Below are 21,216 nucleotides of genomic sequence, written 5' to 3' on the forward strand. Positions count from 1 at the left end.
AAGATTGGTCAAGAAATATGAATTGTCATACGGTAGTTTATTTAGTTCTTTTATAAAAATGACCTTCTGAAATTTATTCTTCTTTTTGGCTATAAATTGTTTGAGTATTTTCACAGTTTGATTAATTCAAGATGTATAGTTCAACATTTTGTTACTTTTTGTTACCTTAGTTTCATAAGGTGTCTTATATCGTGCTCTCCAGGTATTAATTGGACAACAATTCGTTGTTCCTGCTTACTCGAAGGTATCTTTACTTCAAGAACCAACCAAGCAAGATAGTGATGAGGAGCTGGAATATGCTGACAGTAGCAGTGGGATCGTAGAAATTCCATGTAACTGTTCCTCGACGATTTCTTTGACTCACCCTTTTGTTCTTTTGTTCATTTTTAAAGAAAATTTATATTTTGAAATTAGAAAACCTCAATTTTACTTACTGTAACTCTTGAATTTATCATCTTTTTTGCAAGGCTTTTTCAGTTCATCCTTCTAAACGATTTTGTAGATGATAAAACAGCAAAATCCTTAAGAAAAGCTGTGGCTTGTATAGATTATAGTTAGAAATTTCATCAAGATAGGCACATCAAATTCATGCCGGCTGATTTGGAAGAATGAGGGCTAGCGTTTCTGTGACTTGGATTAAGGATGATTTGGAAATGATGGAATGGATATTGGAGGCAACTGTGGTTTAGATGGGCTATTTAGTCATTTAAATTGATAGATAGCAGGCAATCTTTGTTGTGGAGAATTGAGGAGGATATACAACAAAAACCAAGCATTTTCCCAACATTTAGGAGAATATAGTGAAGAAGAAATATAGATGAAATTTGAAAATTAATGAATATTTTACATTATACAGATTGACTGAAGATCAGTGAAACAATTTGTAGGAAATTGCTCAAACTAGATAAGAAAGTTTGGGGTATTCATGGAAAATTTGATATATTTTATCACCTAATTCTAGTGTTCCTTAATTGGTGCATATTTTCTACTCTATTTTACATGGTGATTGAAATCCCCAATCAATCATGGTGGAAATAGTTGACTTTTTGGACTCTCTGAGTGTTTAGAAGCCCTATTTGGCCTTGTGTAGCTTCCAAAGGATGCGTTCCTCTTTTGAATGCCTTTTTAATACAACCTAACTTTGCGTCTGCATATATTCATATATATACCCACGATTCACAAAACATAATTCATTCATATATATGCACAAAAGTGATCAACTAATTGAAATTCATTTTAATTTAGTCATGTTCTAATCAACAAATTGTAATATAATTTGTAAAAATCCCTAATTTATGCACATCATCAACAAATTGATAGTCAAATTGGTTTGATTGAATAAAATTGATTACTTACATATATTAATAATTTATTTTAACAAATTTAAATTAAGACACTTTAATTCAATCCCATGTTAAGAATAGGAACATCTTCTTACCTTTGATTTTCCATAAAAGTTCCTCTAGGTTGCTCATCCCTTCTTTGGTCACTCTCACCCCCCCTTCCAATTTGCAAGACAACTCGGAGGGCATTATATGATGTTAGAGTTGGAGAAGAATTAATCTTGGTCCTTAATTTTAAACTTAGACCTCGATTGTTTTTTATTTTGTTTAACCATATGAGTGGTGTTCATTACTTGTCTCCTTATTGTTTGGTTAGTAACTAGATTTTTATTATTTACTATATGGTAGTGTGATTTTGTTTGTCGTAAGAGTTAAAGATCTAATGATCAATAGATTAATTATGTAAAATTAAATTAGTACTCAAGAGTTCCAAAATTTCTCATGACATTGAACATTGAAGTGTTGAACTTATTATATTATTAACCTTGTGGAGTTCAATTAATGATTAAGTCTATATAACATAAAAATAAATAAATATATATGAATCATAACCATCATTATCCTTCCTTTAATCCCATATAAATGACGTCTGCAACATGAATTTTCTTTTTTCATTTTCTATTACATAAGACATCTCTCCTACATTACTAGAATTTTTTTTGGTTCCGTTTCCGTCTCTTACCCCCTTTACAAATTAGTGCATCAACTATATGTCTATACCACCCAAGTTTACTTTCTCTTTTTTAATCACCAGCAATTGCCACCCTCAATTTCTCTCTCACACTTGATTAATAACCCTATTTCTACTAGTCACTCCTGCCATCCATCTTAACATCGTCATTTCAGTTACATTAATTTGTTGTTCTTCTTGCCTTTTTAAAACCGAACATTTTGCTCCATGTAAAATAGTTGGTCTAATAATTGTGTTATAAAATTTCTCTTTTAATTTAATTTTTATTATCGCATAAAATTCCACTAATTATTTAACTACCTCACCATTCTTTTTTATTATTGATTCTAAATACTGAAAATGGTTGTTTTGGTTAACCCTTTGGTTTTCAACTACGATCTATAACAACCCTCACCCTAGCCTGACACAATATTGTCTACTTTTGGCTCCCCCAGACCAAAGACTTCCCAGGAAGTCACCCATCCTGGTACTACTCCAGGTTAAGCACGCTTATCTTTGAACTTTTGAAAGGTTCACAACCATCACGGCTTTAAAATGCGTTGTGTCATAGAAGGGTGTTGAACCTACATATAGCACTTTCTCGTCCAGTGTCTCGCACCCGCCCACATTACACCCGCCCACAGAGGTCGTCACATGACCATTATATTATCAATATCTGATTTTTTATATTTACATTCCGTATATTCAGTTTTAGTTCTATTAATTTAATAATCTTTTATTCTAATGCATTTCTCCGCATTTCTACATCATCGACAAATTCTACTATTATAGAAAAATCACTAGTCTCACCACATATAGTGGAAACTTTAGTTTTGTATTTAAATTGAACTCTTGAATAATATATTTCATTTATGTAGGAATTTATTTTCTTTGTAAAGCTCACCAAATAGTATCTTTTGGTACCCTATCATATTATTTTTATAAAAGTTTAGGAAACTCATATGTACATCTTTTTGCTTACTCCTACACTTTTTAACTATTTGTCTTATTAAGTGAAAACCATTCCATTATTCTTATTGAGTAAACCAATAAATGTATAAAGAAACAAGAAAAAAAGAAGAGAAAATGCATATATTTTCAAATGATCCACTAAAACTTCAAAAATAGATCTTAAAAATAAAAATAAAAAAAAAGAAAGAAAGGAAAGAAAGAAAATAGTTATATATATAATAACCTACCTCTGGATGGAGAACTGGAATTGCATTTGTTGATTAGAACAGATTCACCGACTATTTCTCATAATCTTATTATATCAAATTTAGGTAAGATCTAACCCAAGTGCAGTAAAAAAGGAAAGAAAAAATAAGTGAAACTTACAAATGGAATGGAGTTTGGCCAAGCTCTTGATTCAAGTATTTTTTTTTTTTTTTTTTGATAAGTAAGCTCTTGAGTCTTGATTCAAGTATTAAGCTTGGATGTTGTGTAACCTAAGTTTTGGACATTAGGTCTAGGGTATCGTGGTGTATCTTTGGAGGGTGGGACTTGAAATTGTGGAAATTTTGGAAACGTATCATGCATAAAGCTTGTAAAGCTCACATTTTAATACTGCTGTCAAATTGTTGATACAGCCATGACTGCGTTGTAACGGTTATTACGGCTGTGAAATATAATAGGATCGATAGATTGGCTTGTAAATGTTGCCTCCAGGGAAAACATTATTGCTGTTATTTTAAACAGTGTGTGGCGTTCAACTATTTTAACAAATTATGATTAAATCAAATACTGGGCATTGTAGATATTTTATAGTTATTTAACTTTTGCTCTTGCGGCCAACTTTTTGCTTCATACGGTTATTCTTTTAAGATATTTTGCTGGAGTTAGAAATTCCTTTACCAAAGATTCTTTTGTACATGTTCTATTGGGCTATTAAGTTTTATGTTGGTTAGAGATGGAGTAGATTTGTAAGAAAATGCTTTTGTATACCAACTGAAAAAAAAGGTGGTTCTGTCTTCTAGTTTTTGATTTATGTATACTAATAAACATTTTTTTTAAGAAATTTGATGTATGATGATCTCTTATGATGAATACCCTGCTCCATGCTTGTCTTTATTTTAGTTACTACCCAAACCGTTGTCCTTTTTAGTATGAGTAACTTTTCTTTTGGAAGTTAAATATGATGCATTCGCTGGAAATGGGTAATGGGATATAATTTACTTTTAAAATGCATCAAATTTATATTCTTAAAAACATCTAGATATCATATACATATGTGCAGCTATCCTGACAATGATCATAGAAAGAAACATGCTGTTAAGACTATTGGTTTTCCGTCACAGCTAACTAGATGTGGATGGAACTTTTCAGCTTCATCCTTTGTATCGATGTCCATGATTCAGCGTGTCTAGACTAAATAATCTTTGAGACTTTTGCTTTATTGTAAAGTGTGCATATATGCATGTGTGCTTGTACTGTTTACTTATTGGTCCATTCACTGATGGATATTTGGGCTTTCTGTTTTGTGATATACTCTTGACATAAGCTGTTTGATATGCAGCAAGCAGTAGTATGTCAGACAAGTTGAATGGAGAAGTAACCTCCAAATTATCAGAGGTTAGCTTTTAGATTTGTTTTTTTAACGGTTTGCTTTACATCTTTTTCTTTCTTTCTTTTTTCCCCTCTTTATTTTTATTTTTTTATTTTTGGTATGGGGGCGGGGGGTTAGAAGTAGATGTGAAATGGATGCTTGTTTTATTGATTCTTTGACTAATTGAAAGATAAAATCTAGTGTGCATGGATTCATAGGATTTAGAGGGGGACTGGATAGCTCTCTATGGTTTATTTTTTCCGATTAACACTGAATTAGTAATTTGATTGCTTGCAACACAACTATGGAAATTTTATGTTTTGATTGCATGGATTTCCTTTAAAATTTCATAGGAGGCCATTAACCAGCAGATGGTGTCCCACCTTGGCAGGGTGCTGGAAGTGAGTGACCTGATCTTTGGTATTATTTTTGCATAAAGTGGCTGTTCTCAAACTCCAACTCGTTTGATCAGGCTTGTCAGCTGAACTCTTACCTTGCATCAAGCGATGGTGCCTAACTATTAATAGTTCATGTAATCAAAACAAGTTCACTAACAAATACAATTAGAGACGAGCACAATTTTTACATGGAAAACCCAAAAGGTAAAAATAAGGGAAGCGCAGAATTTTTACATGGAAAACCCAAAAGGTAAAAATAAGGGAAGCTTGTCCAAAGCTATCAAATGCATTATGATTATTCAAGATTATGTGTAAAATAATGCACAGAATTACTCCATACCGACTCGAAGCAGAAATCATCAGCCGTTTCAAAAGATGCATCCTTGACTACCCATGAATTAACCTTTCAATCCGCTATCTCATAGCCACAATTTGAAAAACCCTTTGAATCATAAAAATTCTGTTGAAGGATTTATATATTTAAGTTACACCCTCTCTAACAGCTTAAGCTTTTGGAGTAAATGGTTGTTAACTAGTATTAGAGCCAGGTCCCAAAGAACCGCATGTGGACTCGAGATCCCTAGCTGGTTGGAAGACGCTAAGACCGGTGATGTTCTATCCACCGGGGTGAGCCTCGTTCAAGGGGGGATTGTTGGGTAGTTGAACGAGTCCCACCTCGGTTAGTAAAGAAGGAAATCCGGGACTTATATGGGGCAAGGGTCACTGCGCCTAGTAGGTTAACGTTTTGGGTTGGATTCCCACAAGCCCAACAACAAAAGAGCCAAAGGTCTTTTGTTGTGTTCTTATTATTTTACTTATGGACAAACGTGATTCAGCATATAAATGTAAAAATAGTTTAGATCAAATTACGAAGCAAAGAAGTTTAATCAAAGTAAGAAATAATGTGTATGCTGAACAGAGGTCAATGCTATAGATCGATCCAGCTGAAAAGTTGAACACCTAGCACGTACTGGTTAAACTTGGTCCTGTCCAACTCTGATTTCAATTGGTAGAGCACTTAGTCAGTCACCCTGTGCTGGTCTACCTCTTAGCTTGATAGGTTTAAGGTTGACTTGGATGGATCAATCTAGCATAAGGCTTGTTGACCATATCCTTTCTTCAACAAGCTTCCTAATTAATTTCCAAACGTGTTCCTCCAATTACCAAGGGTCAAATAAAGGATTTTTAGGCCAACTAAATTAGCAATAATTACTACAGCGAAGTCACTAATTGATCCTAAAAGTGTCTACTAAAGTAGCTTGAAGAAATTTCTCGTAGGACCTTGTCTTCGATTTGGAATTACATTGCAATAATAAACAGCTCCATGAATTAGATTAGCTCTAAAAACATAACCTGAGTTTTGTTCATGGAATATGCTAGCACCAATGCATGTGTTGAAGAACATTTTCCTTTGGCAATTCTTTTACAATACCTTTACATGAGACACAATCTGACCGAACTTAAAACATGTTATTATTTTACAGGCTAAAGATTCAAAAATAAAAATAGATAATTGTTGATCCCATAGACGCTATATGGTGAAAATCATATTGACAAATTTGTGGATGCACATACATGACTTGCAAATCGTGAAAGATGACTTAGTGTGGTAAAGTCCGATTGACATGACTACAGACTATAATTATGAAAATAACAAGGAGTACACAAATGTCAAGAGCTCTAAAACTCCCCCTTTTCTACTCAAGTCTACACTCCTTTTTTTTTTTTTTTTCCTCATGAATTGCCATGTGATTTGGTGAAAAATTCACCCTATTGACTTATGAGCATTTTTCATGTCTTCCTGCATGCACGAATACACAATTACAAACTTGAGTCCATTTTTATACGAATGTACCCTTGATAGCTAATTTGTTGCCAATGCATGGTCTAATAAATAGAAAGTAACTTGGAGTATGAAACTTCAATTCATGTTTGAATTTGAACTTTGCCTTCAAAGTTATACTATAATTTGCATTATCACCAGGGAAAATTGAACACTAATATATAGTATATATGTAATTGCATGCGAGTGCATAAGCAGAAGATATGTACCTACCCAAAAAAAAGGGGGGGAAAAAAAAAGAATTATCATTCATGTAAATTTCTCTACTAGAAACACAATATTATTTATGGTGATCTTTTGTAATTATTATTCCAACAATTTCCTCTCTTCGTTCATAATAGGAAGTCCTTTTACCATTCCAGATTTAATTTTGATGATACCACTGGTTGCATATCTATATGTTCACTGACCTGTTACTATAATTTATCAGGTTGGCACTGGTGGGGCAGGTTACATTTGGTCACTTGGTGAAGGAGTTCATGAAGAGGAATGGAGACATTCAGTTGCCCCAATACCTGCAGATAAACTTTCTGAGATTACACAAGCTTTGAATGATGACCTGGAAATATCAACTCAAGATGGCAATCTTCTCCCTCCATCTGGAGAGTTGAGAACGGACTCTATCAGTAATGATACTGATGATTCTGATGTTGATACTAGAAATGACTCTGTCTACTTTGAGAAAGAGGTATGCTTTTACTGGGATCCTAATGATAAATGCACATTGTTTGAATCTAACCTTCATTCTTCACTTTTGTTTGCAGGTTGAATCAACTTTTCTAAGGGCTGTTCATGAAAATATTGAAGAAGCGAATGTAATTTTGGAAGTGAGCTCACTGCGGTATGTCATATTTGATCTTCCTCCTTACTAATCTGGGTTACTGTATGCCGTAGCTTGTTTACTCGTATTGGAAAAAGAAAGAGGGCAGTTTTTCATTCATAAATGCAATGTTTTGGGCTATATTGATAGTATTAGAGACTAGAGACCAAGATCTTGGCATATGGGAAGCAACGAAGTCACATTTCTTGTGGGTGAAATATGTCTAAAAAGCGCTAATGCTCTGTTTTGGATTGGCTACAAGGATCAACGCTTTTAAGTAAATTTTTTTTTTATGTCTAATGATAACTAGACCGTTAAAGGTAAAGCTACTTTGGAAAGAACAAGAAGGGGGAAGATTGGAAGAAAAAGGAAAAAGAAAATACGATTGGATCATTCGTCTCAACTAAATTTAGCAAAGACCAGTATCCGAACTACTTGGCATTTGATTACATTAAATCTCTCTCACTATTTAATTCCATCTTTGGCCGTCTTTTGTTATATCTTGAGCTATAACGTCTCTCTTGGCCTTAATACATTTTTTCGTTGGCCTTTCTACTGTACTTCTAATTTGGTTTGAATCAAATTCTTTATCCTATTTGGTGCTTCTGCTGGTGTTTGTTGCACCAAATCAAACTATTTTGTACAACACTTTCTTTCACTGTCCTCATTTTTAAGAAGTAAAATGTACACCTTTGATCAAGTATGAGCTATGAAGTAGCTTCCGGTATCTAATTGCTTATTACAATTTTTTGCAACACTTGTTTGGACTTTGTTATATAATGCTTCAGTTTGTATTATGTTCGGATTTGGTACTTAATCTTTTTTATCATTTCTTGTCCCTTTCGTGCTTCAGGTTGTCATACAATCTGACTTCTGCAGACTGTGCTGGGGCATTATTTTATTCAATGATTAAGCTAGCATTAGATGCGCCTCATAATTCGCCTAGTAAGTTCTCTTATGTTAATCAAATTATTTCTTCTCGTTTTCTGTATATTATTTGAGCTACATCATCTTCTTGTGTTGTAATTTGTCTAACATGTCTTGCACTATGAATGCGCTGATTTTTTTTTTTGAACTCTGACATACATGTCCAAATGTGGTTAGTTTGTTCACTAAATGATGAATAAGCTATTATATGTTGTCTTATAGAACATTTCAGCCCCTCAATAGAAGACCTGAATGGAGTAGTACGGAACACATTATACTTTTTTTGATAAGTAAAGATTGTATAAAAAGCGTTCAATAGGGTAACACACCCCTCAAAAGCTGCACAAGGCCAAATAGGGCCTCTAAACCCTCAAACACTCCAAAAAATCTACAAGCTCCTCCACGGATTTACAGTTTCTCCCTGGAACCCAACAAAAAAGAGTATTAATAATGGAGAACTTCAATGTCCCAATAGGATTCTCCTTTCCTTCGAAGGATCTTCTATTTCTTTCAAGCCAAACACACCACCAGACACATAAAGGTGTAACCCTCCAGAAATCACGAACTTGGGCCCCCACTATACAACCTCTCCAAACCTCAACCAAGTCTTTGGAAGATCTGGGCATAATCCACTGAACCCCAAACAAACCCAACATCAAAATCCAGCAATCCCGAGCCACAAGACACTGCAAAAAAAGATGATCAACAGTTTCCTCGTCATTCTTACACATGTAACACCAATTGACCAGATTCTATTTTTTGTCCATGATCTTAAAGCTAAATGCAATGGTGATATCATGTCAGAATTGCTAAAGCTAAAAAAACCCTGTTACTTTATTGTCCTACTGTTGATGAATGGTCACCTCAGAAGCCTTGACTTTGTATCTGTCAATTTGATTACTGACATCAATTATGTGTTGTTCCCTAGTGTCCTCAACAATATGTTTATGGTTATCTTCATGTTACTTTGGTATGCTGTGTAAATGTACCGTGTGTTCCGGATTGGGTTATTGCAGTTGCAATGTTCGTTATTGAAAATGCTGCTGTAACTGTCTTCCTTATCAAATAGTGCTCTGAGCTTTGTCTTTTTTAATTATATTTCGGTGTAGTTATTTGGAACAATTGCATTTTTTGTGGTACAAGATCTTTTTTTCTTTCTTTTTTGTTTTGTTTTGTTTTTTTTTTTTTTTTTTTTAAATAAAAAAAATACATTGTAACTAGCATGAATAAAGATCATTTTTCTTCATGCATTCAAATTATGTTAAAACATATTTAACATGTTATGCATGGTTACTTAGAGACAGATGAAATGCAATTTTAGTTCTTTCTCTTTGGTGTGATTCAGGGTTAACCAACTATATCCTCTTATAGATCATTACTTATGGTTTCTTTTTTCGCCGCCTCAACCCTAGTTTTTTTTTTTTGCCTTCATCTTTCATTGTAGCACTTGTTATATAACCAGATCTCTCCTCCTTGACCTAGCTTAGGATTTTCTTTGGTAGTTTATAGCTTACTTTCTATCTGTGGAAACAAAGGTTTTAACCCAAGTTTCTATTTTAAGCACTTAATTTTAAGTATTTTTTCTCCACATGGTATTTTAGTACTTAATTTTAAGTATTTTTTCCCCACGTGATATTTTAAGTACTATTTATGACATCTATAGTGGATAACATACTGATTAATTTTGTTTTGTGATTCGGGGAGGATCCAGGTCATCACTTTAGTGAAATGCTTGAAACATTAGTTGTTTGAGTAGATTACAGCTCATTACTATACTTGGTGCTAAGACACCATATGTCTAAGAAATATAAATATTGTATTTTTTCGTTACTTCATTGAGCTTATGGGCTTTTGTACATTTTCCTTTATAATTTGTCCCACTAATTGTGGAGACTTTGAGATCATTTTGAGAAATTAGGGCCTGCTGTCCGGATATTCTTCTCTTACCTTCTTGCTCTTCTATTTCTTCTCCTTTGAGAAATCTAAAGGACAGTTATCCAATGCATCTGGTTAATTAGACTCGGGGGCATGAAATGTGAATAGGTCATATGGGTATTATTTTGCAACCAACTTTTTAAATTATCGTTAAAATTCAATTAATTAGATTGAAATGTGTCTAAAAAACATTCACACAAGCACATAAGGGAAAACTACAGGTCCTCGTCCAACCATGAGCAGTCCCTCCCGACTCAGACTTATGCAATATCACCCCAGATGCTTATGCCGCTGATTCTTTGACATACTAATTCCTTTTGCAAGCTGCTTCTTAATGTTTTCATTCCTTCTCCTAGCTTTCCTCAATTGATTTGCTCTTTTCAGATCCACTCTTACTTGCATCTTGCTTTAAACACTCAATGACGCATGATCAGTAGTCAATGAGAAACCCTAGATTGAGAAATAAGACTCTCACTCTTTAAAGATATATATATATTCTCTCACTAGAATATAGAGCTCAAACCTCACAGTCAAGAACTAAGGGAACATGATCAGATGTCACCCTTGCGAGGGTTGCCTGAGTATCATCCGGAAAATTTTCTTCCCACTCCCCAGAAATCAGGAATCTATCCACTCTTGAGAAATAACCGGATCCCTTCCATTAGACCAAGTAAAGGCAACCCCTTCCATTGGCAAATCAATAAGAAAATTACTATCAATAAATTCTGAGAACAGGGTCACTTCCGAAGACCACCTGCCCCTTGTGGACCTCTCAAACGGAGACCTAACAGAATTGAAATCCCCACCCAAACACCAAGGCAATAACCACAGTTCCTTAACGTGGCAAAGCTCTTCCCATAAGGTAGGTCTTTCATTGTCAATAACTGGCTCGTAAACCCCAGAAAAAACCCATCTGAAATTGTCTTCCTCCATCTTGAACATGCACGACAAAGAATAAAATCCTTTCCATGCGTTCATCCTTGACAACCACCTACGGTCCCACATAACAAGGATTCCACCAAAGGTGCTTGAGGCGTTTAACGCTTCCCATTCCACAAATCTTCCTCCCCATAAACTTCTAACCGCCTCGTCAGAAATAGAGGCCAACTTAGTTTCCTGCAAACAAACAACATGGGCACTCCACTTCCTCACAGCTCCCTTAACCACCCTCCCCAGATCATTTGGACCGCGAACGTTCCACGTAATAATTCGTAGCTTCATTGAGAACCAAAAACAATCATGTCCCCTCCTCCCCACTTCCCACTTCGGGTTCTTCCCCTTTCCTTTACCACCCCATCCTTCCTCTCATAGTTGACATAAGAAATGAGGTTTTTGACCTCCTGCTCCCTTTTCCAAGACGTTTAAGGTCTCCTTTTGACCTCTTTTGTGCCCTGGATACTCTCTGCAGCTTCTCCCCCTCCAACAATTGCATGAAGAATGGACAAGGCCTGATCATCATTGCCTTCTGAAGAGACACCCAATGCTTCACTAATAACACCAATATTCTCCACCACCCAATCCTTGCCCAAATCATTAGTTGTCACAACACTGTTGGGTCGCATTACTGCCAGAGGTTCCACCATTCCCACATCAGATTGGTCTGTCTCCATCCATGGGGAACCATCATTGGAACAATCCTGCTGAAAGAAGGCCCACTCTTCATACTCCTCCCCCTCACTCTCCTTACCATTAACATACGTATCCATCTGTAAGTCCGCATTAGTCATAGAATCATCCGGGTCAAGTGTCATCAAACTGTGAGTATCGTTTGTCTCTGACCCTTCGGATGATGAACAATTTAGACCTTTCAAGGCTAAAAAAAGTCGAAGCTCCTTAAGCAGAGCCACGGCTGAATCATCTGTCAGTTTAAAGTGTAAATCTCGTCCCAAACAAACTGTCACTCCTTCAGAGCAACCTGCACTTCCAGACTTTTCCTTTCCATCCATAATCACTGACCCATCAAACTGTGGAACAATGGCCCCAAACCCATCCCTCTGATGAACACAAACATCCTTCTCACAACTGTTGCTTCTCAACACCCCAAGAGGAAGAAGAAGGAGAAAGGGAGCTCCGAGGTTGAATGGCAGAGGACGTACTTGCGCTAATGAGATGATGAGATTGTGCTATCCACTTCTGCTTGTCTTTGCGTGACCAACGAGAACCATGGTGAGATGACTGGAATCTCTGGCTTGAAGATCCAGAGCACTCGTTCGACGGGACACAAAAGGAGCCAGTGCAACAACACTTTTCATGACTGGACATCGTTTCTTTCCCATTTAATCCAGCCTCGTATCCACTCAACTTTCTCCACCTTGTTTTCTCAGACGAGGACCAAGGTCATTCGTGTGTGTATCACAGTCTAAAGCAAACTTGGCACGGCCCTGAGTCTGGGCTTGAACCTGGGCCCGGGCTGATCTTCCATGTCGTGGCCCCATCAAAACATTTGGGGTGCACGTATCATTTGATAATGAGATTTTCAAAGAGCTATTGGGCCCTCTCTGGACCCTTCTTTTAATCCCTTAAGGAACCTGAAGCCCAGCCCGAATTGAAGTTCCAGTAGGTTTGGGCCTAATAAGCTCACTGTTCAAAACAGGCCCGTTATGACCATAACCCATCTTGTAACCTGCTTGTCCACGTGTGTGGACATCAATAAAACGCGTGGGCTTACTTTGTGTGTTTCCCTTGACCCCTCTCACAGACGGCGCGTTAAAGCGCACACGTCTCTTTCCTTGAGGGCCAAAAGTGATCTGAAACTCCGGCCGGGTACAAGAAGGACAATGCCTTCCAGTTCTCAGCTCCTCGCGTCCGTTCTGAGATATGGGTCTAACATAGGGATCGATGGAAACTTTCGGAATAATGGAAGGTGAAAATTCCTCCCTCAAATCAACTTTGAATGCCACTCTGTGATCTTCAACGAAAACAATGTGTGGGATCAATCCTCCATCAGCGACAACAAGAACAATTCTCTCCCCTTCCACCATATCCTCCTCCTCCACTTCTCGAAAACCACCACAAAGGTTCCCTCTTGCTTCAAATAGCAATTGACATCGAAGATGAAGGGGTAATCCATACATCACCACTCGTTGTCCCCTTCCTCGTGGTCTCACTGCCGAGCACCCAACTGCGAAATACCATACATCAATGGACAAAGAAGCAGCGCCCCAATTCTTCTTTCCATACCGGAGAACTCGTTGTGCCTCTTTTTCCGACGGTAATCTTAACGATAGCAAACGGTCAGGCAAGGTAGAGACCTTTACTCGGCTCCCGATCTTCCATGTCTGCATCGCCCACCTCTCGATCAAGTTTAGATTTCCCACATCCCTATCAAATCGTCCAACAAGGCACGATTTTAGGGTTGATTCTCTGCTGGCCGTACTAAGATGATCACCGTGAAGGTCCTACCATCTGCCGTTGGGAAACTTTCTACCTCGCCATTGAGAGAGAGACATGGGAGATTCGCAACTTCGAGAAACGATCTTTCCATGTACTTCAGTCCATGATCACATCAGAAAAAACCAAGAACCCTATTTGCCAAAAAATCATCTTTTACAGAGAGAAAAAAGGGTAAAAAAAAAAGTTGTTGAAAATTGTAAACTTTGTATTGCTGCTAGCTTTGTGTTGTTGGCTGCAAATGTAATATATTTTTCAACTTGCACCTCACTTCTCACTTCAGTTAGGCCCTCGCCTCGCCTTGCACCTTGCGCCTCAGGCTCCTAGAGACCTTGGCGCCTTAGTGCGCCTTGAGCCTTTAACAACTATGAAGTACAATTTCTCCCCGTCAGTCAACTGAAAAGAGAACTAATAATATGAAGTTTCAAAACCACAATGGATGATTTCTTCCCTTCAAAAGGTCTATTATTCCGTTCCTTTCAAATGTGCACCACCACACGCAATGGGGAATCGTTCTCCAAAAATCCCGAGCATGGGCCCCACCCACAGAACAACTTGTCCAAGCGTTAATCAAACCCCTTGAAGACCGAGGCATAACCCAATGGATTCCAAAAAGGCCAAAGATAAGATTCTAACCGTTGTGAGCTACAAGACAATGTAAAAGTAGGTGATCCATTGACTCTTCGTCCCTTTTGCATAAACAACACCAATTAATAGTAATGTGTCTTCTCTTCCTTGGATTATCCAAAGTCAAAATCTTACCCCAAGCAATAGTCCAGACAAAGAAAGCCACTCTGAGAGGAGCCTTAGAGCACCAAATTGTCTTCCAAGTGAATTCAGAACCAACAAAATTGGAGAGGCACGAGAACATGGACCGGACCTCAAACCTTCCCTGAGTAGAGGGCACCCAAAGCAAAACGTCATTACCTCTGCCATCTGCCTCCTGATGATACAAAATATCCAAAAGGCAACAGACCTCGTCCACCTCCCAGTCCTGAAAAGAACTTCGAAACCGCACATCCCACGAAAGCCTACCGCTATTGAGCCTGTAACAGTCAGCCACATGGGCACGTCTATTAACAACAATCCTATAGAGTCTGGGAAAAGAACAAGACAATGGGCGATCACCACACCATAAATCCTCCCAAAACCGAACCCCTCTACCAACCCGCACTTTGAATCTAATATGTTTAGAGAATTCGTCCTAGCCCTTTCGAATAAATTTTCACACACCTATACCCCCAGCATTAAAGACTGGACTAGAAGATAACCCTCCTCCAAGGACGATGTTGTTCACTACCAAATCTTCACAACCACTTACCAAGGAGAGCTCTGTTAAAGGGAACCAACCTCCTAATGCCAAGGCCGCAAAACTGAATAGGCCTGCAAATTTGCTCCCAGCAGACAAGATGATACTTGGAACTCCTCGCCTCGACCACCCCAAAGGAAATTCCGTTGAATCATCTTAATCCTTTCAGCAACAGAAGACGGAATCTGGACGAGATATAAAAAGTATGTAGGAAGATTGGACAACGTAGTCTTCATGAGAGTAACCTTTCCCCCCTTCAACAGATATTGATTCTTCCAGCTAGTCTCTTCTCGAACCTCTTAATCACAGGATCCCAATTTCCCACGGTCCTCGACGAAGTCCCCGAGGGCAAACCCAGATAGGGAATAGGAAAAGAGCTCACCCCACCCCCAAGAACCGCAACACGAGAAACAATGTCCTGAACTTCCCCAACAGGGACAAGCATAGTCTTTCCCACATTAACTTTCAGACCAGAAACTGCCTGAAAACACACCTCAAATATCTCAACTGAGACATATCAGCATCACAAAAGACCAAAGTGTCATCCACAAATAAGAAATGTGAGATCTCCATCTCATGAGTGGAATCTCTACCCACCCTGAATCCCATAATAAAACCCAAGTCCTCTGCTCTCCTCATTAAGTTACTCAGGGCCTCCATAACTATGAGAATGAGAAACGACGAACGAGGATCCCCTTGTCTCAATCCTCGTGAGCTACCAAAAAAGCCGGCAGGAGACCCGTTCACCATAATGGAAAATTTGACAAAAGAGATACAAGTCTCAATCCACCTCTCTCTCAAGCATATATAGCACGAAGCCCGAACTAACATGATCATAAGCTTTCTCAATATCAAGTTTGCACTAAATTCCAGGGACACCACTCCTTAGTCTGGAATCAACACACTCGTTGGCTGGAAGAGCATTTTGGGACTCTGAAATAACCCCATCCAAAACCTCCCTCAACCTCAGAGCAAGAACTTTGGCAATAAGCTTATAAATGCAACCCAACAAGTTTATTGGCCTAAAATCCTTTACATCGGAAGCACCACCCTTCTTAGGAATGAGGGCGGTAAAAGATGCATTCAACGACTTCTCGAACCGACCATGAGAGTGGAACTCGTGAAATGTACCCATCACCTCACTCCTAACCACTTCCCAGCTTTCCAACAAAACCGCATAGTGAACCCATCCGGACCCGTAGCTTTGTCACCATTACAACTCTTGAGCGCCTTTACCACTTCCTCTTCGGTAAAAGAAATCTCGAATCGATCCCTTTCCATCTCTGAAATTGCGTTGAACCCCCAAGCCTAGGTCTCCACCCCAAAGGCTCAGAGTAAAGCCTCTGATAAAAAGAAACCCAGTCTAGTCTTCTTAGGATGTTCAACTATTTGAAGTTAGTTCTCTTCCCCTTGCTCTGCATCACTCTTTCTTATTATTTTGAGTTTTTTCTTTTATTCTGTTTAATTGTTTGCTGTTATATGTGGATTTCCGGTCGCTTGCTCACGACGTAATTTCAGATATAATACATGAAATAATAAGATTACTGATGGCCACCTCCATAGCATTGTTTGCTTTTTTTTTTTTTTCCCTCAAATTCAGTGCATCCCTTATTGGCCATTGACTTTGAATGAATTTGATGCATCATGCATTTTCACTAAAGTTTTATTTCACAAGGTTTAGTTGGATGTACCAATTTTTTTGGTGGAAGTAACAGTTATCCTAAAAATTGGGTCTTCTCTTCAAAACCATGAGGGTGCTGTGTTATACACTTCGGGCTGCCTTGGCAGACTGGGGAAAGGAGAAGGTGCGCAAGTGGACATGAATGGAAGGGTGCAAATTGTATTTTTATTTTACTGCATTGCATATTGTCATTTGTACCATTGTTATTTTATTTGTTTGGTTTGGAGGCTCCTGCAAAATAGTTATAGGTCATTGTTGTACTCATCTTACTACCTGATATCTCATTTACACAATTGTTATTTATGCTTTCTTGCAGGTGAGCTGTGTAGAAACGCTGCCAATGTAATTACCAAGTATCAAAGTATTTTAAAGTATTACCTTACAGGCCTAGATGAGGAGGTGGGTCTCTTGACAGTGTGTTGCTTGTTTGTAGTCATATATCTGGTCATTTAAAAATAAAAAAAATTTGAAAGCAATATATATATTTTTGTTTCAACTAGGGAATTTGTAAGCAGCCCCTTCCCTTCTAAGTTTGTTTTAGGCACCTTTCTCCTTTTGTTTTTTTACATGCTCGTCTGTTTAACAGTGTAAAAGCCTTTTGGTAAAAAACCTGGTTCAAAGTTCTATGATTAGTTTACTTTCTTAATTCAGTCATGATATTGTCAAGCATCATATCTTTAGGCAAAACGAGAAGAGTTTTACCACATTACATGTGCTATTCTATTTCATGCTTTGCATACATCAAAATGCTTAAAATGTCTTGAATTTTGATCTTTTATAGTTTATCTGTTTATAAATGTATCAAATGCAAGTTATTTATTTTCCAGGATTCTTTGCCAAATATACTTGTATCACTGAATTTGTTGTTGTTGTTTTTTTTTTCCCCTTGGCATTCTAGCAATATACTCCACTCAACTCATGAAAACTTTTTTCCATCCTGTCCGATCTAAAGGTCATAGCTTCAGTCAAACCACATATTATCGTATCCTTGCTAACTCTACTTACGTTGGCTTCAAGCTTCCCTTCCCCTACTATTACCCTTAATTGATTTTCTCTCATTTTATCTCCAATTGGTGCTACATTAACCATCTCACTAATGTGTTCATTTCTAATTATATATTTTCTTGGTTGCCACACATCCATCTCAACATTTGCATTTTTATCACACTCACTTTATGCCAACTCTAGCAAATACTGGTTTTCCAAATTCTAAATATATAGAGTATATTTTTTTCTTCTTTTGTGTCTAAAGCTTGGTAAGGGGGATGGAGAATTGGAAGGGAATGTAGGTAGGTAGGAGGGACATAAAAATAATCCCTAAAGGAAAGGAAGCGGTTTGTGTTTGGTTGGTAGGAAGGGTGAACTGTCGCCTGAATTTGGTCTAGGGTCGTGTTGTGACCCGTTTTCGACCTGACAATCCGTTTTTCATTTGCGGATTGTGGACCCTGTTTAGTACTCTCTTGTAGCCCGATATATAAGGGCGTTTAAGGTTTGGAGTGGTATATTGAGAGACACTGAAAATCGCAGAAAAGAGGCGAGAGCGAGGGCTATGGTTTGGGGGGCTGAAACCTTTCGCCGGATCTTTGCCGTGGATGTAGACACAACTTTTGTCGAACCACACTAAATCTTTGTGTTCTTTGTTCGTGGTGTGTTTATTTTTCTGTCGTGTTTTGTGATTTGTTCTTGGGTTTGTTGCGTTTGTCATAACAAGAAGCAAAGGGGCTTTTTTTAGTTTTGGAGAAAGTGTCTTTCCCTCCTTCTGTTTGGTTGAGAGCGATGGAACGCAGGGAGGGAGTGAATATGTGTTGCTTGATGTGTCAGTATTCTTTTCCTTGGAGAGGGTGAGTATTCTTTACCTTCCTCTCTTTACATCCACTTCTGGGTGAAACGATTACACCCATTTCCCCTTTTATATCTACCAATCAGTGGATACTCCCTAGTCCATGCAATTCTTCCATTTTCCTTCCTTCCACTCTTTCGCATCACCAAATGGACCATATATCAATTTCTTGATTTCCCTAAATTTTCTGTGTACTTGGCTTTTGAATACGTTAAAAAACCAATATATTTGGTATTTTAACTTGAAAATAAGATAGTCTTTTTGAAAACGAGAGGAAATGGCAATGAGTGCGAGTTTATTTAGTATGGCCATTTCTTGGTATAATTTGTCATGTAATAAAGTCAAAGGTTTGGTCCCAGTGAATTCCTCCTGATATCCCCAGCCAATGGGACCAATATTGATGATGACCTTTCTCTCTCTCTCTCTCTCTCTAAACAGTTACCATATTTTCAAAACAGTGATTGAAGATAACAATTTACAAAAGCCTATCATGATGTCTGAACGAATCAATTGTACAAGTTTTCAGCAAATATTATGAGTGATGGCAGTCTATAAGTTTTTTTTTTTTTTTTTTACAAATTGTTTACCAAGTTAATGTATTAAGATGCCAAATTATTGATGCAAAACACACAGTAGAACAGTCGGATTTATGTTTAACGCTTCTTTCTTGTGCTATGACTTTCTAGCTCTATATTACTTCTGTTTATGCTTGGAATTCTCTCTCCTCTTATTCACATATATACTATGCTATATGTCTAGGTTTCTGAAGTTGATAAATACTCTACTTGGATAGATGTTTTGAATCTTTTTCTTGCCTATGATATAAAAATTCCAGAAAAGCAAATGAAATTATGTTTGATTGCATTCTAGTTGGAGCAAAAATTGTTGCTTTTTTAATATTAAATTTGGCCTTTTCTTTATACTCATACATTTAGGGCTACATCAAAGAACTGCGACGTACACCGCCATCATCATTAATCGCTACCTTACACTACTACCGCCATTTTTTCCACCATCCTATTCCGAACATCTATCTCTATCAGCTATCACTGCGAAACAATGAGTGAAGGGCATATGCATTCCTCTAATTTAAATGCAACTGCTTCCTCTATTGATGGCATCATACTATAATTGTGATCTCTTCTGAGTTCCTCTTCAATTCGTATACTCAAGTATTGCCTTTGTTTTTGCCCTCATCACCAGCACTATCGCTATTGGTGTAGGATATTTACACCTCAAATACATTTTTCTTCTAGGGTTACTGTTATAAGTAGTCTTCTACCTATGTCCTTTTCACTTTGCTGCAAAAAGAAAACCAGAATAAAATATACAAAGACTACCATACTACGTTCTTGTTTCTTAAAATTTCATTCGAAAAACCAAACCAATGTCTGAGATAGGTTGGGTGTAGAATGTTGCATCCGCTGTCGACAACTAATAATTCAGTTTTCTAAAGATCAATGTAAATAGTATTCTTTTGGGAGGTCAAACTTGAGTTATGTGGAAGCATCTTTTCAGGATGTCAAAGCTTAAAGACCCTAAATACCACGTGGGAAACAAGGATTGGCAATATCATTGTTGTATAGGCAAACGATTGGCTTGTCAAATAGCTCGTCCAGGCTGATTGAACAACCTGATGAGCTTAATTCTCACTCATTCAAAATTGTATGATCTGCGAGTTGTGCTGGAACCAAGCTTGGTCATCTTTGTTGGATTGTGTATGTAATTATTTGCTAGGTCTGTAGGACTTAACTTGGAAATTAAAGCTACAATCAATGGCAAAGAGGTAATTTTAACTCTTGCATATGCACTCTCCGTTCTGGTTCATGTTCTCATGCATTCATTCAATAAAAAAATCCTAATGATAGAAGGACAGGGCATATCAATTGATCAACGGAGCAAGCTCGACATTCAGAAGGCCTATGGTTATGATCATGTGAGTTGGAGCTCTTTTCTTTATTTGATGGAGAGGATGGGGTTCGGGGAGTGGTGGAGGTTGTGGATTGAGTTTTGCATTTACTCGGTGAGATTCTCGGTTTTTGTGAATGGGTCTTTGACTGGTTTCTTCTTGCGGGAGCTGAGGCAGGGGAACCTACTATCCTTTTTCTTGATCGTCATTTTGATGGAGGCTCTCTGCAGGTTAGTGTGGAGGGCAGTGGGGTTGTCCTTCACCAGAGGATTTATGGTGGGCAATGACTCTGCTGGTTAGTTGGAGATAATCCACCCGTTGTTTGCAAATGACACTTTACTTTCCGTGGTGCAGACAATTTTTAGTTAAGATATTTGAGGGGTGTTTTGATTTGCTTTCAGGCAGTCCTGGTCTGAAAGTCAATGTGGGGAAGAGTGTGTTGGTTTCAGTGGGGGAGGTTGCAAAGATCTGTTTCCTGGCTGACATCCTCGGCTGCGGAGTTGAATCTTTCCCTATTTCGTATTTGGGTTTGCGTTCGAGGAGAAAGGGTTGATGGGGAGAAGATACTGGGTGAGTTGGGCATGCCATGTCATTGGTATTTTACTC

The 21,216-nt window shown here is 37.7% G+C and overlaps 1 protein-coding gene across 1 annotated transcript in view; it reads left to right on the forward strand.

The window, feature by feature from the left end:
* LOC132299815 (uncharacterized) overlaps positions 1-21,216 on the forward strand; it is a 55,571-nt gene that overhangs the window by 18,384 nt on the left and 15,971 nt on the right. Inside the window, exons 7-12 of the mRNA XM_059796639.1 lie at positions 203-332; positions 4,529-4,584; positions 7,230-7,487; positions 7,564-7,640; positions 8,473-8,564; positions 17,178-17,260. Of these exons, the coding sequence (XP_059652622.1) occupies positions 203-332; positions 4,529-4,584; positions 7,230-7,487; positions 7,564-7,640; positions 8,473-8,564; positions 17,178-17,260 (696 nt within the window). The remainder of the gene's footprint in view (positions 1-202; positions 333-4,528; positions 4,585-7,229; positions 7,488-7,563; positions 7,641-8,472; positions 8,565-17,177; positions 17,261-21,216) is intronic.

This window comes from Cornus florida, unplaced genomic scaffold (genome assembly GCF_030987335.1).
Source record: "Cornus florida cultivar Cherokee Brave unplaced genomic scaffold, ASM3098733v1 CherokeeBrave_3.0.0_Hap2_Chr03, whole genome shotgun sequence".
NCBI classification, from domain to species: Eukaryota; Viridiplantae; Streptophyta; class Magnoliopsida; order Cornales; family Cornaceae; genus Cornus; species Cornus florida.